Source organism: Mya arenaria, chromosome 3 (genome assembly GCF_026914265.1).
Source record: "Mya arenaria isolate MELC-2E11 chromosome 3, ASM2691426v1".
Classification (NCBI taxonomy): Eukaryota; Metazoa; Mollusca; class Bivalvia; order Myida; family Myidae; genus Mya; species Mya arenaria.
This window is the reverse complement of record NC_069124.1, coordinates 50,663,583-50,677,158: the sequence shown is the minus strand read 5'-3', so window position 1 is coordinate 50,677,158 and position 13,576 is coordinate 50,663,583. Positions and strand designations below refer to the sequence as shown.

Below are 13,576 nucleotides of genomic sequence, written 5' to 3'. Positions count from 1 at the left end.
TACCGATAATGTCTTCTTTGAACGTTTCGACAACACTTCCAATCATGGTTTCTCAGCACGATTCTTGGCATTTCATTTGCGTTATCGCGACCCTGCACTACGAAAACGGGAAAAATCGACCTTTGTCCACGGATGGGAAACTCAAAAGAAAAGAGCTTTAAAAAAGAGATGTTTTATTCAATGAATATTCATAGAAGAATAAAAGTTAACATACACATGCATTATAAATAATGATGTAGAATCACATAGATGTTATATTGTCTTTTTACAATATTATTCATTGTAAACTGAATCGTTTTCCTTTACCCCAAGTTGCAACAGGTTATAACATACCTACGTGTAACCACTGGCACCGGATTTTCAAACTCATTTTTTTTTAAATAAATAAAAAAATCTTATAATTCCAAACTTAAAATTATAATATCATAAATGTGAACAAAAATTGAAAAATATATTTTTATTAATTAAAAAAATTATATATATACAAAGTGCATATTTAAAATAAAATAAAATCTTTTTCAATAGGTTTTCTCACTTTTGGTATTACAATTTTAAGTTCGGAATTATGAGATTTGTTTTTGATTAAAAAAAAATAAAATCCGATGCCAGTGCGTTTTGTCTCCTGAACAAAGCGTATATAAGTACAACAGGATTTTCTTCTAATGATGTAAAAGTACATTGTCTGCCCATAGCGACATTCCATGATAGCCCGAAAGAATCTGCTGCCAGCCACTTATGTCTTTTTGTTAAGCACCGCAAATGTATTTCATTTACATCACCAAGCTTCACTTCCGCGTACATGTTTATATTTTATATTCTTACGAAGTGTATACGGCCGTTTTCAAAGGCAATCATATCTGACTTATATCTCGGTTTCAGCAAAAATTGCCCTGCTGGGGTCTTTGTATTATATACAGTATATAGCTTAAAACTGTAAGTTCAGTACATGTTCGACTTGCACCTCGGCTTCGGCTCCATGTTGTCCCGCTTAGATTTCATATGCGTTATATAGTTTGTGAGGACGTCTCCCTTGTACGCAGACCAGTCCGCTTCGAGCTGCATGTTTTCCTGCATGGCGTTCTCGGGTGGGTAAACTTTGATCATGTCCCGGAGACGCAGTCTACACACCTGGTCAGCGTACTTGAGGAACACCTTCTTGGACAACATGATCACTTCCGCTCCTCGACTCACCTGAAGACAAAATTATGGACCAAGTTGGGAACATGTGTGGAAATGTCAAGTGGCAACCTGTGTTAATACCCAATAGGAAAAAGGTAAGAAAACGTTCAGTTGGCCCCTGATAGAGCACTGTATGGAAGCGTTAAGTGGGCACCTGATAGAAAACGAATGGAAACGTTAAGTGGGCACCTGATAGGAAATGTATGAAAACGTTAAGTGGGTCCCTGATAGAAAACGAATGGAAACGTTAAGTGGGCACCTGATAGGAAATGTATGAAAACGTTAAGTGGGCACCTGATAGGAAATGCATGAAAACGTTAAGTGGGTCCCTGATAGAAAATGAATGGAAACGTTAAGTGGGCACCTGATAGAAATATGTATGGGGACGTTAAGTGGGCACCTGATAGGAAATGTATGAAAACGTTAAGTGGGCACCTGATAGGAAACTTGTATGGAAACGTTAAGTGGGCACCTGATAGAAATATGTATGGGGACGTTAAGTGGGCACCTGATAGGAAATGTATGAAAACGTTAAGTGGGCACCTGATAGGAAACTTGTATGGAAACGTTAAGTGGGCCCCTGATAGAAATATGTATGGGGACGTTAAGTGGGCACCTGATAGGAAATGTATGAAAACGTTAAGTGGGCACCTGATAGGAAATGTATGAAAACGATAAGTGGGTCCCTGAAAACATGTATGAAACGTTAAGTGGGCCCCTGATAGAAAAAAAATGTATATAAACGTTAAGTGGGCACCTGATAGAAAAAACAACATTCAAACGTTAAGTGGGTCCCTGATAGGTAAATGTATGGGAACGTTAAGTGGGTCCCTGATAAGAAAATGTATGGAAGCGTTAATTGGGCCCCTGATAAAAAATCTATGGAAACGTTAAGTGGGCACCCGATAGAAAAAAAGTATTCAAACGTTAATTGGGCCCTTGATAAAAAATGTATGGAAGCGTTAATTGGGCCCCTTATAGAAAAATGCATGGAAACGTTTAGTGGGACCCTAATAGAAAAAGAATTAAAGCGTTAAGTGGGCCCCTGGTAGGAAAAAGTATTGAAACGCTAAGTAGGTCCCTGATACAAAAAAGTATGGAAACGTGAAGTGGGCCCCTGATAGAAAACAGTATTGAAACGTTAAGTGGGCATCAGATAGAAAAAAGAACGGAAACGTTAAGTGGGCCCCTGATAGAGAAAAATATAGAAATGTTAAGTGGGCCCCTGATAGAAAAAAGTATGCAAACGTTCAATGGGCCCCTGATAAAAAAGTATTGAAACGTTCAGATAGAAAAAAAATATTAAAACGCTAAGTAGGCATGAGATAGAAAAAAGAATTGAAACGCTAAGTGTGCCCCTGATAGAAAAAAGTATGGAAACGTTAAGTGGGCCCCTGATAGAAAAAAGTATGGAAACGTTAAGTGGGGCCCTGGTAGAAAAAAACGTATTGAAACGTTATGTTGGCACCTGATAGGGAACCTTTTAAATTGTGTGAAGTGTCAAATGTCTAATGGCTGGAAATGTATTATATGTATGTATAGTAGCATTTTACGTGAAAATGCAGATAATTTCTTAGTACATATTCTTTCGCGTATGAACGAGGAAAATGCAGGCAGTATCTTAAAACAGTGTTAAATGACACAAAAACACACACATTACACAGTGGTAAATTGTAACATGTAACTGGTTTTATTAATTACACACCAATGAGAGAATGGGCGTCTCCAATCCACCTTCCACGTCAAACACTTCATCATCTCCGTCTAGGACGAACTTCAACGTATTCAGTCCCTGAAGACAAAGAACATAAATGAAATCAGCTGTGTGAAGTAAGTTCAACATACGTCATTGGACATTCAAAAATGAAAGTCTTGCTGGCACGATGAAAGTCTTGCTGGCACGACATTGGATACTTAAAAATGAAAGTCATGCTGGCACACGACATTGGACATTGCACATTCAAAAATGAAAATCGTGCTGGCACGACATTAGACATTTAAAAATGAAAGTTGTGCTGGCATGACATTGGACATTCAAAAATGAAAGTTGTGCTGGCATGACATTGGACATTCAAAAATGAAAGTCGTGCTGGCACGACATTAGACATTCAAAAATGAAAGTCGTGCTGGCATGACATTGGACATTCAAAAATGAAAGTCGTGCTGGCATGACATTAGACATTCAAAAATGAAAGTCGTGCTGGCATGACATTGGACATTCAAAAATGAAAATCGTGCTGGCACGACATTAGACATTCAAAAATGAAATTCGTGCTGGCACGACATTGGACATTCAAAAATGAAAGTCGTGCTGGCACGACATTAGACATTCAAAAATGAAAGTCGTGCTGGCATGACATTGGACATTCAAAAATGAAAGTCGTGCTGGCACGACATTAGACATTCAAAAATGAAAGTCATGCTGGCACGACATTGGACATTGGACATTCAAAAATGAAAGTCGTGCTGGCACGACATAGGACATGTCTGATATGTCGCGCTGGCACGACATTCATTATTAAAAGCCCAATGTCCAATGTCGTGCCAGCACGACTTTCCCTTTTGAATGTCCAATGTCCTGTGTCGTATGTTTAGCTAACTTCACAAAGCTAACGAAATCTACATATTTATACATTCATAAAAACCAAAGAGCAGTGGCTCCACATTTTAGTCTGGTGTCCGAGTGTGATCAAAACAACGGTGTCATAGAGGTGACCAGAGGTGATCGTTACAAAGCTAGGACAGTAGAATATGGCCCTTCAGTCCTTTGATATTGATTAAAAAGTAATGATGTGACATTTCAATAAAATTCTAAGAATTTTACTCAAAAAGTATCATTATACAGTCAAAAACCGTTTGCTCGGGAGTGCTTACTTAGAGTATAAAAACATCGGTCCTTAAAATCAAGTTCGTGCCAACGAGGAAATCGAACCAAGCAATATCGAGCCAACGGGTTTCGATATATATATATATATATATATATATATATATATATATATATATATTACTAGAATTGTATTGAAATGTCATATTATTACTTTTTAAACAAAATCAAAGTACTGTAGGGCCATATTTAAGTGTCCAAGCTATGTGACGATCACCTTCGGAGGTGACATAGATCTACGTGTTATTTGTTCTATCTCATTAAAACAAATGGCTAAGTCCCACTTACAAAGCATTCCTTTGTCTGAAGCAGCTCCACCTTTACGAACACATCTTCCGGTGGGTTAGGGGGCGCCATGTATGACGTCATCCGTGACGTAGGCCGGTACTGCTGACTCAGTTTTTCGCGAGACGGTAGACGCTGTCACGAGAAAAAGTTCTTATTTTATCATTTTTGGAAATAATTGCACATATAGAACAGCACGTTCCAATATATCTTTAATCGTTAGGTCTATATGATTTTTTTTTTCAAAAGTAGTGATTTCCGAGATTAAAAATCGTGCACGGGGACTGTGTTCATGTGTTTACCAAATGAAACATTAACCCTTAAATTAACGTGTGTAAATTCGTTCTATATAAATTTGTCCAAGCAAAGTATACATTTTGATCCAAAAATTGCACAACGCAAGCACCTGGTCAATATTATAGTTTTTGGAAAGTCATCCCAGTAGAAACATCTGGACATCTGGCAATAATGCACCAGTCAATTGTAGCCACGCCCCCCCCCCCCATGTCCGGGGAATAGCGAGGACTTTGACTTTCGGTTCAGCCAAGCCCGGGTTAAATCCCCGCCCTGCGGGGACGAACTAATGGTTAAATCCCCGCCAAATGCCCCAGCGACCCAGGGACCCTAGGTTAATCCCAATTCCCGCTGTATTTTGCGCGAAGACAAAGCCACCGCATTCACCCGGCACTGCGAGGCCAGCTGGAAGGTAAAAACACGGCCCATTTCCCGGCTTTTCCCGGTATACCCCCGGACCTGGGGGGGGGGGGGGCTACAATTGACTGGTGCATAAGTATCAACTATAGTCGCAACTAATGCGATTGTTCTACATGAAACGACTGTGGCCCGATTTCTGGGAAAAGGTTTGGTTGTTAAAAATTATTACAACACAAATAATACACACAAAATAAACAAGCGTATTGGTTACATATTAAATCATATACAAACAGAAACACAAAAACTAGGCCTTCCAGCGTCCCTGCTCATTCCTACTTTTTCCTACCTTTTCCTACTTTTTAAAAGGCCCTGTTCCCTACTAAACTTTTTGAAATCTTTTTCCGTAACTTAAACAACTTAACAAGAGCTGTCGTAGGAAAGAGCGCTCGACTATGTTATGACACACTACTATGACCCGTTATTAATTTATATTTATATTTATTTATTTATTAATTGGGGGTCACAGGGGTGTGTCATAACAACGCACCTTTCCCATGTGGGCTTGACGGCTATAATGTTGTCAAAAACGTTGAACTGTTTCACTGTATAGCGCTTCTTTCCATCAAAGTCTTTATGCAATAGTTTTAAGGCATTGAAAAATGCATGTTTATAAAGTAAAAAACATTTAATGGTCATAAATAGACGCGAAAACTTCATTATTTTCCGACCTTTTGTCTTAGAAACACCTACTTTCTCCTTATACTCTGTCAAAAATCTCCTATGATTTTCCTACTTTTCTTTGGAGCGGTGCTGGAAAGCCAAAAAAACTTAATGAAACAATTTTCTAGTAAAGGTTTTTAACACAACTCAACGAGACATCCTTTATACCGAATTGTTCAACCGAAGATACAAAAATATATAGTAAAATATATACAATTAACGCAAAGATCTACTATGAAGGGATAATTTACGCTTTGGTCCGCGCTCTGGTTTAAAACCGGACTCCACATAAAGTTCTGAAAATAAGAGATAAAGGTAAAAGATTCGGTTAACAATGATTATTTTTTTGTAAAAATGCAAAATAACATCTATATCGGTAAGTATCGGGCATATATCGGGCAAGTATCCGGGCATGTATCCGGCAAGTATCCGGCAAGTAAGAAATGATGAAACAATCGCCGCAATCCGTTTTAGAGAAAAATGAAAAGTGAAGTTAAATTCCCACAACCAATACTCTGAAAGAAAGAACACGGCAAAGCAGAGAAACCATCGTCTCGGATCTTGTTAAGGTTAGGTCCGGTTAGAAGGGCTGTCAACTCTTGTTATTGCAAATTCACTTAAAGCAGAAACGTGTGTAGTGCTCACTGGGTTATAGGAAGTGCTCACTGGGTTTATTATCACCCTTACAAAATTTTCTGGCTGCAACTTGGGAAAGTTTTCATCAAACTTCGCTCTCGAAGCCGGTCGTTCGTTGTTAAGGGGCACGGCCGGGACCAGCGTAAAGACATCCTCTACCTCTTCCTCTTCACCGACATTGAACACCGTGTTTCCCCCTTCGTCCAGGAAACGGACCCGTGCCGGACGCTCCGTAAGGGAGAACTTTCGGGCGGAGGCGGTTTGGGTGAACATCTTCGGGAGCTGCAAGTCCGCCTGTGTCGGCATGTCGTCTAGTTCGATGTCAGTGTCTTCTTTTAGTTGTGGTTTTGCGGGTTTGGTTTGACCTTCGTTCGATATCGCCTTATATTTCTACGAAACGGTTGGCAAAATTGATCAAAATCAACATTTAAAATGAAATCTTACAATCCGTAAATATCGTGGAAGTTTAGTTTTATTTCATTTTAGGAGATAAAACGTAATAATATACACCCAAAATGCACCACTTCTAAATTGAAATAGTTAAAATTTTCTTCCCCCCCCCCCCCTGTATAGGATCATAGAAAACATAAGATACACATGTTGCATACCCACTAAATATAAAGTCGCTGTACGAGCGCAGCAAAAAATAATTAACTGCTTTGGGTACATTTTACTTTGATGCATGACTGATTACTGAAAGCAAGTTAAATATTGTATCTTAATATAGCTCAGCCATTCCTTCCTCTATATATTACCTTGCGCAGCGAATCGTAATAGTTTGTCATATCCTCGAACACTTCCGGGTGTATGGTCCGCCGCTGGTACCGCCGGCGACCGCTGTCAATCTTCGCGTCTGGTCAAGGGAAATAAAAACTTTTGCTTTGAAAAAACTAATTATATGTGTAACAATACTTATTCTACCGTCTTTTCGAAGCCAAGTCACGTTTTGAATATAATTTTGAACGTTTAAATGTAGTTTTCAAGGAGAAATATATATATATATATATATATATATATATATATATATATATATATGTTATTGCGCATGGTGTAGTCAAAAAATGGAATGCTCTCAAACATGGTACACGTAGAACAAATACGACGTTGAGCTTGCTATACTAACGTGGGTTCGACGTGCCCAGCTCGGGTAGTATGATGTCGGACATAATGTCGGACTTTGGCCGGATCTCGCGCAGGTTACGCGCCTTTACCGCCTTCAGCTTCTTTAACACCTCGCACGAGCCCTGTATGCAGAAATGACATTCATAAACTCATGGTACGTGGTTTAGACTTGAAAGACATATTAGTCATACATTAATACTTAATGCGATGACAATGCAAAGGTATTCAGAGGTTGTTAACACTGTATAAATATACTTAACACTAGCGAATCCGGGGAGGGGCGCAACCGGCGACCCCCCCCCCCCACCATAACCGTCCAAGTTTATATTGCAATAAAGGTGAAGAAGGGTAAAAAAAATACGCACAAAACGCACCATTTTGAACAAGAAATTGTTAAAATGTCCTTGGGGACCCCCCCCCACACACACACACACCCCTGCTAACGCCAAATCCTGAAACCGCCCCTGGTAAAGCTCAGTCTATGTCCTCGCAAGGATTATGGGCTTAAAAGAAGTCTGTTTAGTGATAAAAAGTATTTATATTGGTACTTATGGTAATACATGCATTAACGACTAATACCGTTTGAATTATAAACAAGTTAGACTTACCGACATGATAAAATAGATCCATTCACTATGGCGGTCATTGTCCGTAACCAGGCTGCCTCGTCTTAAATAGTGAGGTAACAAGTCTCTTTAGTTATTTCGCAAAATGAACAAATGTTTTTATATAATATCAATTTGCAACAAGAACTGTCACAGGAATGAGACACATTCCCCCAAAAGACCTCGATGGACAAATGGCTATTAGCATTTGAGCCTCTATGTATAGAAGCCGTATAATGCATATTTTCATGACGAATATCAAATGCAGTTTGGAGATATTGACAAGGAGAGGATAAATCATTGCAAGACGAAGTGGATGTCAACTAGTGTCTTTCTGACCATTGAAAAAGATTGTTGGGGAGTATTGGACATGTAGGTGAACACTTTGCAAGATAATTGAAGATAACAGTTTGTCGGGATTCATTTTTAATGGAAACATAGAACATAAAAAATAATGTATGAAAAAAACAACATATTTTCTGAGTAAAAGTGTAAAAGAAAAATAATAAATAGCACTGGATAACTTTGAGTTGAAGGGTGTCGGTAACTGGCTTTATCATGGGAACCGCATTGGCTGTTAGTGTTCAAACTGCCTATCAAATATGATGATCCCAGGACCAAGTGCTCATCCGTTATTGACCTTTTACTTTGACCCACTGACCTTAACATCTTAGAGGTTCATTTTGCTGGTCATGGCCAACCTGCCTACCACGTTTAAGGTCACCGGGCCCGAGCGTTCTCCGGTGATAGGAACGTACTTTCAGCTCAAGGGCACCACCAACTTGACCTTTGACACACCGACCTCAAAATCGTAAGAGAATCTTGTGATCATGACCAACCTGCATACCAAGTTTAATGTCTTTGGGTCAAAACGTTCACAAGTCATTAATAGGAAACCGGACGGACAGACAGACAGACAGACGGACGGTCCGATTACTATAATCCGTCATTCTGGGGCAGGGTAAAACTCCTCTCACTTGAAATAATGCGTTAGACACGCCCCTGCTTCCAGCTTTAACACTTCCAGTGGCCATGACGATATAAATGGTATTTGTCTGGAAAGAAAATAAAATAAAGAAAATTAGCACGATCTCGAACAATTTTTTCTTGTTAAGAATTATTTGATAATGAAAATATACTAAAAAACAGATAATCCTTAGTTGAACATATTCAAGGCAAATATAAACGTTACACTAGAGTAAAAAGTTATAAACACAATGGCAATATTATGTAAAATAGTAAAATATATGAAAAAAACGTAAAACTACCCATAAGACTCTCGCCCTACTTGAGAAATTTGATGTGTTCAGGCTCATCGTCTGGGTTTTCCGCCTTCATGAAGATGCGTACAAAGTCCTCCTTGCCAATCACGAGCAGTTCCATGGGCGTGGCGCTCTCCACCGTCGCCGTCCGCAGCGTGTCAAACAGTAAACCGATCTCCTGTAGGGGTGGAGTCAGAGGGGTGGGGTATTAGTTATCGATTTATATATTGATTCAGGGATTTGGAATCTTACATAAAAAAGTCAGACAGGGATCACTACAAATAAATTTAATTAATTAATTTTGTCAGTTATCAGTCTTATTTAGATGCATATATTTATCAATACGGAACAAAACAGGTTTATATGAATACACTGTGCTGTATTGTTTATATAATAGTGTAGAACTATCGCTGTTACCCTTTAGCAAATGAGTAATTTAAGTATACAACAGTATTTACTAAAAAGATCCAAGCCATCATATATAAACTTATAATTTGTACATTCCTTTTATATTGTTGGCTATGGAAAACGAATTTAAAGAGAACAACACTGACAGTATAAGAAGAAGATAAGAAACGAGTATGAAACACTAAAAGTAAGATTGTAAGCCGAAAAAATAACAGAACCAACTCTAATTCACCGTTTAAATTAAAGATATCATTTTGTATTTCTAACAAAAAATCTTTATAAATGTTTAATAAAAAAACCTATGAATTATGATATTGACCAGTTGAAAACAAATAAAAAGTTGTAAGAAAACAATTTATCTAGAATGCAGAGCATGGTGACATATCATAACATAAGAAAACAGAAGCAATCTAAATGTAAGCTAATACAGTTGAATTGCTATTTGTATTTACCCCGTCTTCCCAGGAGAACTGTGGACATTTGCAATAAAAATGTTTTAATTTGATCTTACTCCTATAAGTAAGCTAAAAGCAAACACTACATTCGTTCATTTCCATGATTCCGTAAATTATTCTGGTTTCTTTAAGTTGGATCTTTCTTTCGCCTTAAAAACTAAACTTCCATTTTATATAAAATAAGATGTCCGGGTGAGTGAATTTGATCTTGATATATATACCGTCTACTAGTATTTACTAGCGGATCCAGGGGTGAGGGGGGCGCAGCCGGCAACCCCTCCCCGCCGCCTCTGAAATCGTCCAAGTTTACATTTTATTTCAATATCGGAGAAAAAAGGTAATAAAATACGCTCAAAAAGCACCTTTTTGGACTGTCTAGTAATGGTTAAAATTGCGTACACTCACGCCAAACTGCCAACATTTTAATCTTTTATAATTTCAGTGTAAGGGAGGGGCTAATGTCAAAAGGTTGCGACCCTAAGTAACGCCCCCCCCCCCCCCCCAAACGGCATTTCTCTGAGACGGTCCTGTTTTTTCGCCGAACATAGTCGGGAAACGACAACTGGCTGATGCACACAATACGTTTCCGAATACTCCGCATCATAAACAACGTTATTACGCATCTCAGCGATAATTGTTTTACAATCAGAAAATGGCATAACTTAAAATAATAAAGCCGGAGTGACGCACCTTGTTGTACATGTGTGTTCTGTCCCTTGTAACATCAGTTCTAAGTTTTCTTTGAAAATCTTGAACATTTTAGTCATTTCCAAGGATACAAAAGCACGTCGACGAAGACGCGGACACCACCGCCGACGTAAAGAACGTCAACAAGGCTACGACAGCACATCGGGTTAATTATCGAAAAAAAGAGCTAAACATGTAATATGAGTTTGGTCAGTGGTCACTAAGCTGGACAAGTGGGATTTCACCGGGTCATCCGGTTTCCCACGCAAGACCACATTCTCGCGCAACATCGTCCCTAACGTTAATAAAGCAATAAAACTTTCACAATCATAGTACAATAAATAACGTTTAAACTAAAAATGAAATATGGTCGTATCTACCCCGAAGCTGTGGCCCTTGGTGAGTCTGGCAGCCACTTGGGCTTTTGGCTCTCCAGTCACAGGGTCCTGTATCATCTTCTTCACGAACGCTGCAATATATGTACAAGTGATTTATGGAATTGAGACAAAAGAGGACAGTAAACTCATGCATTTGAAGTGAAATTAGCCAAATTCTGCGTACATGTCTGAAAACCGGTGATATAAGACTGCTGATAAAAGATCAAATACGATTTCTTTAATATTTAAGCTCGAAAATTAATGTTGTATGGCTAAAAGAGTAAATAAAGCTTTATGAAAAATGAAAAATGGGCAGTTTTCAAAGCAACAGAGATCTGATTAATTGTGTGTAATCCTATATGACTAACTGGAAAACACCGATACCAAATCAGCTGATTTTGGGACAAAAAAATAAGAATGTTGACAAAACGGTCAATTTGTGAGAGGGCAGCTTTTATTTTGACGTCGGATTTTACTCTAATTGACCAGCATTAAAATCTTAACTGTCTACAGAATGTTCTAAAATAAAAATAAAAACAATAATAAAAAACAACAACATGCTTTTATAAACCTTTGTCATATCACGCATGACATGTAGGGTTTTAAGAATCATAAACTATCTTTTCGAACTAAAAAGTTTCAAATATTGTCCATCGACTACCTGTGCCAGACAAAATGAAGTAGAAGGACTCGGCGTGGTGACCTTGGCGTACTATCAACTTCTTTGCTCCAATCCTGGAACACAAGTCAACGCATTCATTAATGGTTCAATTGAACATTCAATGACACGTACAATGGAACATTCAATGACAAGTACAATGGAACATTCACCGACAAGTACAAGGAAACATTCAAGGACAAGTTCAATTGAACATTCAATAACAAGTACAATGGAACATTCAATGACAAGTACAATGGAGCATTCAATGAAAATACAATGGAGTATTCGACGATAAGTACAATGGATCATTCAAGGAAAAGTACAATTGAGCATTCAAGGGCAAGTCCAATGGAGCATTCAAGGACAAGTACAACGGAACACTCAAAAACAAGTACTATGGAGCATACAAGGACAAGTACAGTGGAATATTCAAGAACAAATAGAGTGAAACATTCAAGGATAAGTACACGGAAACATTCAAGGACAAGTACAATGGAACATTCAATGACAAGTACAATGGAGCATTCAAGGAAAAGTACAATGAAGCATTCATGGGCAAGTACAATGGAGCATTCAAGTACAAGTACAATGGAGCATTCAAGAACAAGTACAGTGGAACATTCAAGGACAAGTACAAGGAAACATTCAAGGACAAGTACAATGGAGCATTCAAGGAAAAGTACAATGGAGCATTCAAGGGCAAGTACAGTGGAACATTCAAAGACAAGTACAATGGAGCATTCGAGGACAAGTACAATGGAGGATTCAAGGAAATGTACAATGGAGCATTCAATGACAAGTACAATGGAGCATTCAAGGAAAAGTACTATGGAACATTCAAGGACAAGTACAATGGAACGTTAAAGATCAAATACAATGGAACATTCAAGACATGTTCAGTGGAACATTCAATGACAAGTACGGTGTAACATTCAAGGACAAGTACAATGGTGCATTCAAGGACAAGAACAAGGGAACATTCAAGGACAAGTACAGTGGAACATTCAAGGCCAAGTACTAGAAAACATTCAAGGACAAGTTCAATGGAGCATTTAATGACAAGTAAAGTACATTGGAACATTCAAGGACAAGTACAACGGAAGATTAAAGGACAAGTACAGTGGAACATGCAAGAACAAGTATAAGGGAACATTCAAGGACAAATACAACGCAATATTCAAGGGCAAGTACAGTGGAGCATTCGAGGACAAGTACAGCGGAGCATTCGAGGACAACGCCAGCAGTCAAAACCTTACGTAGATAGATGTGATATTGTTTTAGGCCACAAGAACCAAAACCGTAAACCAAAGTAAGCATCTGCGCTTCTGATTAATCAAATACAATACGGATATTAAATCTCGTATTACATGTAATCACATTATATTAAATCAGTTGAACAGCGTAAACTGTGACTCACGTCTGGTACCATGCGACCTTGCAGAGTTTTGCTTGTGTTGATACAGGGTACTCGGACAGAGAACGCAGAGATTGAAGACCGTTCATCACCTAGAGGAATCATATCAAAGGTATATATCGTAAGATATGGTACACCGTCCTTCTATCTGTCAATATAAGGTGTGCTACATTGATGCTCAATCAGTCATTATAATGAGTGCTACATCGTCGTTCTATCTGTCATTA

General features: G+C 38.4%; 1 protein-coding gene across 2 annotated transcripts in view; it reads right to left on the bottom strand.

The window, feature by feature from the left end:
- Nucleotides 1-501: 501 nt before the first annotated feature.
- The window catches only part of LOC128228837 (uncharacterized), a 32,346-nt gene continuing 19,271 nt past the window's right edge, over nucleotides 502-13,576 (bottom strand). The window contains exons 6-17 of one of the 2 annotated variants that reach the window (XM_052940346.1): nucleotides 13,353-13,441; nucleotides 11,936-12,009; nucleotides 11,278-11,366; nucleotides 9,374-9,525; nucleotides 9,063-9,140; nucleotides 8,089-8,149; nucleotides 7,482-7,602; nucleotides 7,114-7,211; nucleotides 6,410-6,748; nucleotides 4,352-4,483; nucleotides 2,885-2,971; nucleotides 502-1,191 (exon numbers count right to left, since the gene is read on the bottom strand). In XM_052940346.1, coding sequence (XP_052796306.1) covers nucleotides 940-1,191; nucleotides 2,885-2,971; nucleotides 4,352-4,483; nucleotides 6,410-6,748; nucleotides 7,114-7,211; nucleotides 7,482-7,602; nucleotides 8,089-8,149; nucleotides 9,063-9,140; nucleotides 9,374-9,525; nucleotides 11,278-11,366; nucleotides 11,936-12,009; nucleotides 13,353-13,441 — 1,572 coding nt within the window. In that variant the 3' untranslated portion in view covers nucleotides 502-939. The remainder of the gene's footprint in view (nucleotides 1,192-2,884; nucleotides 2,972-4,351; nucleotides 4,484-6,409; nucleotides 6,749-7,113; nucleotides 7,212-7,481; nucleotides 7,603-8,088; nucleotides 8,150-9,062; nucleotides 9,141-9,373; nucleotides 9,526-11,277; nucleotides 11,367-11,935; nucleotides 12,010-13,352; nucleotides 13,442-13,576) is intronic. The other variant, XM_052940347.1, reaches the window with a different exon arrangement.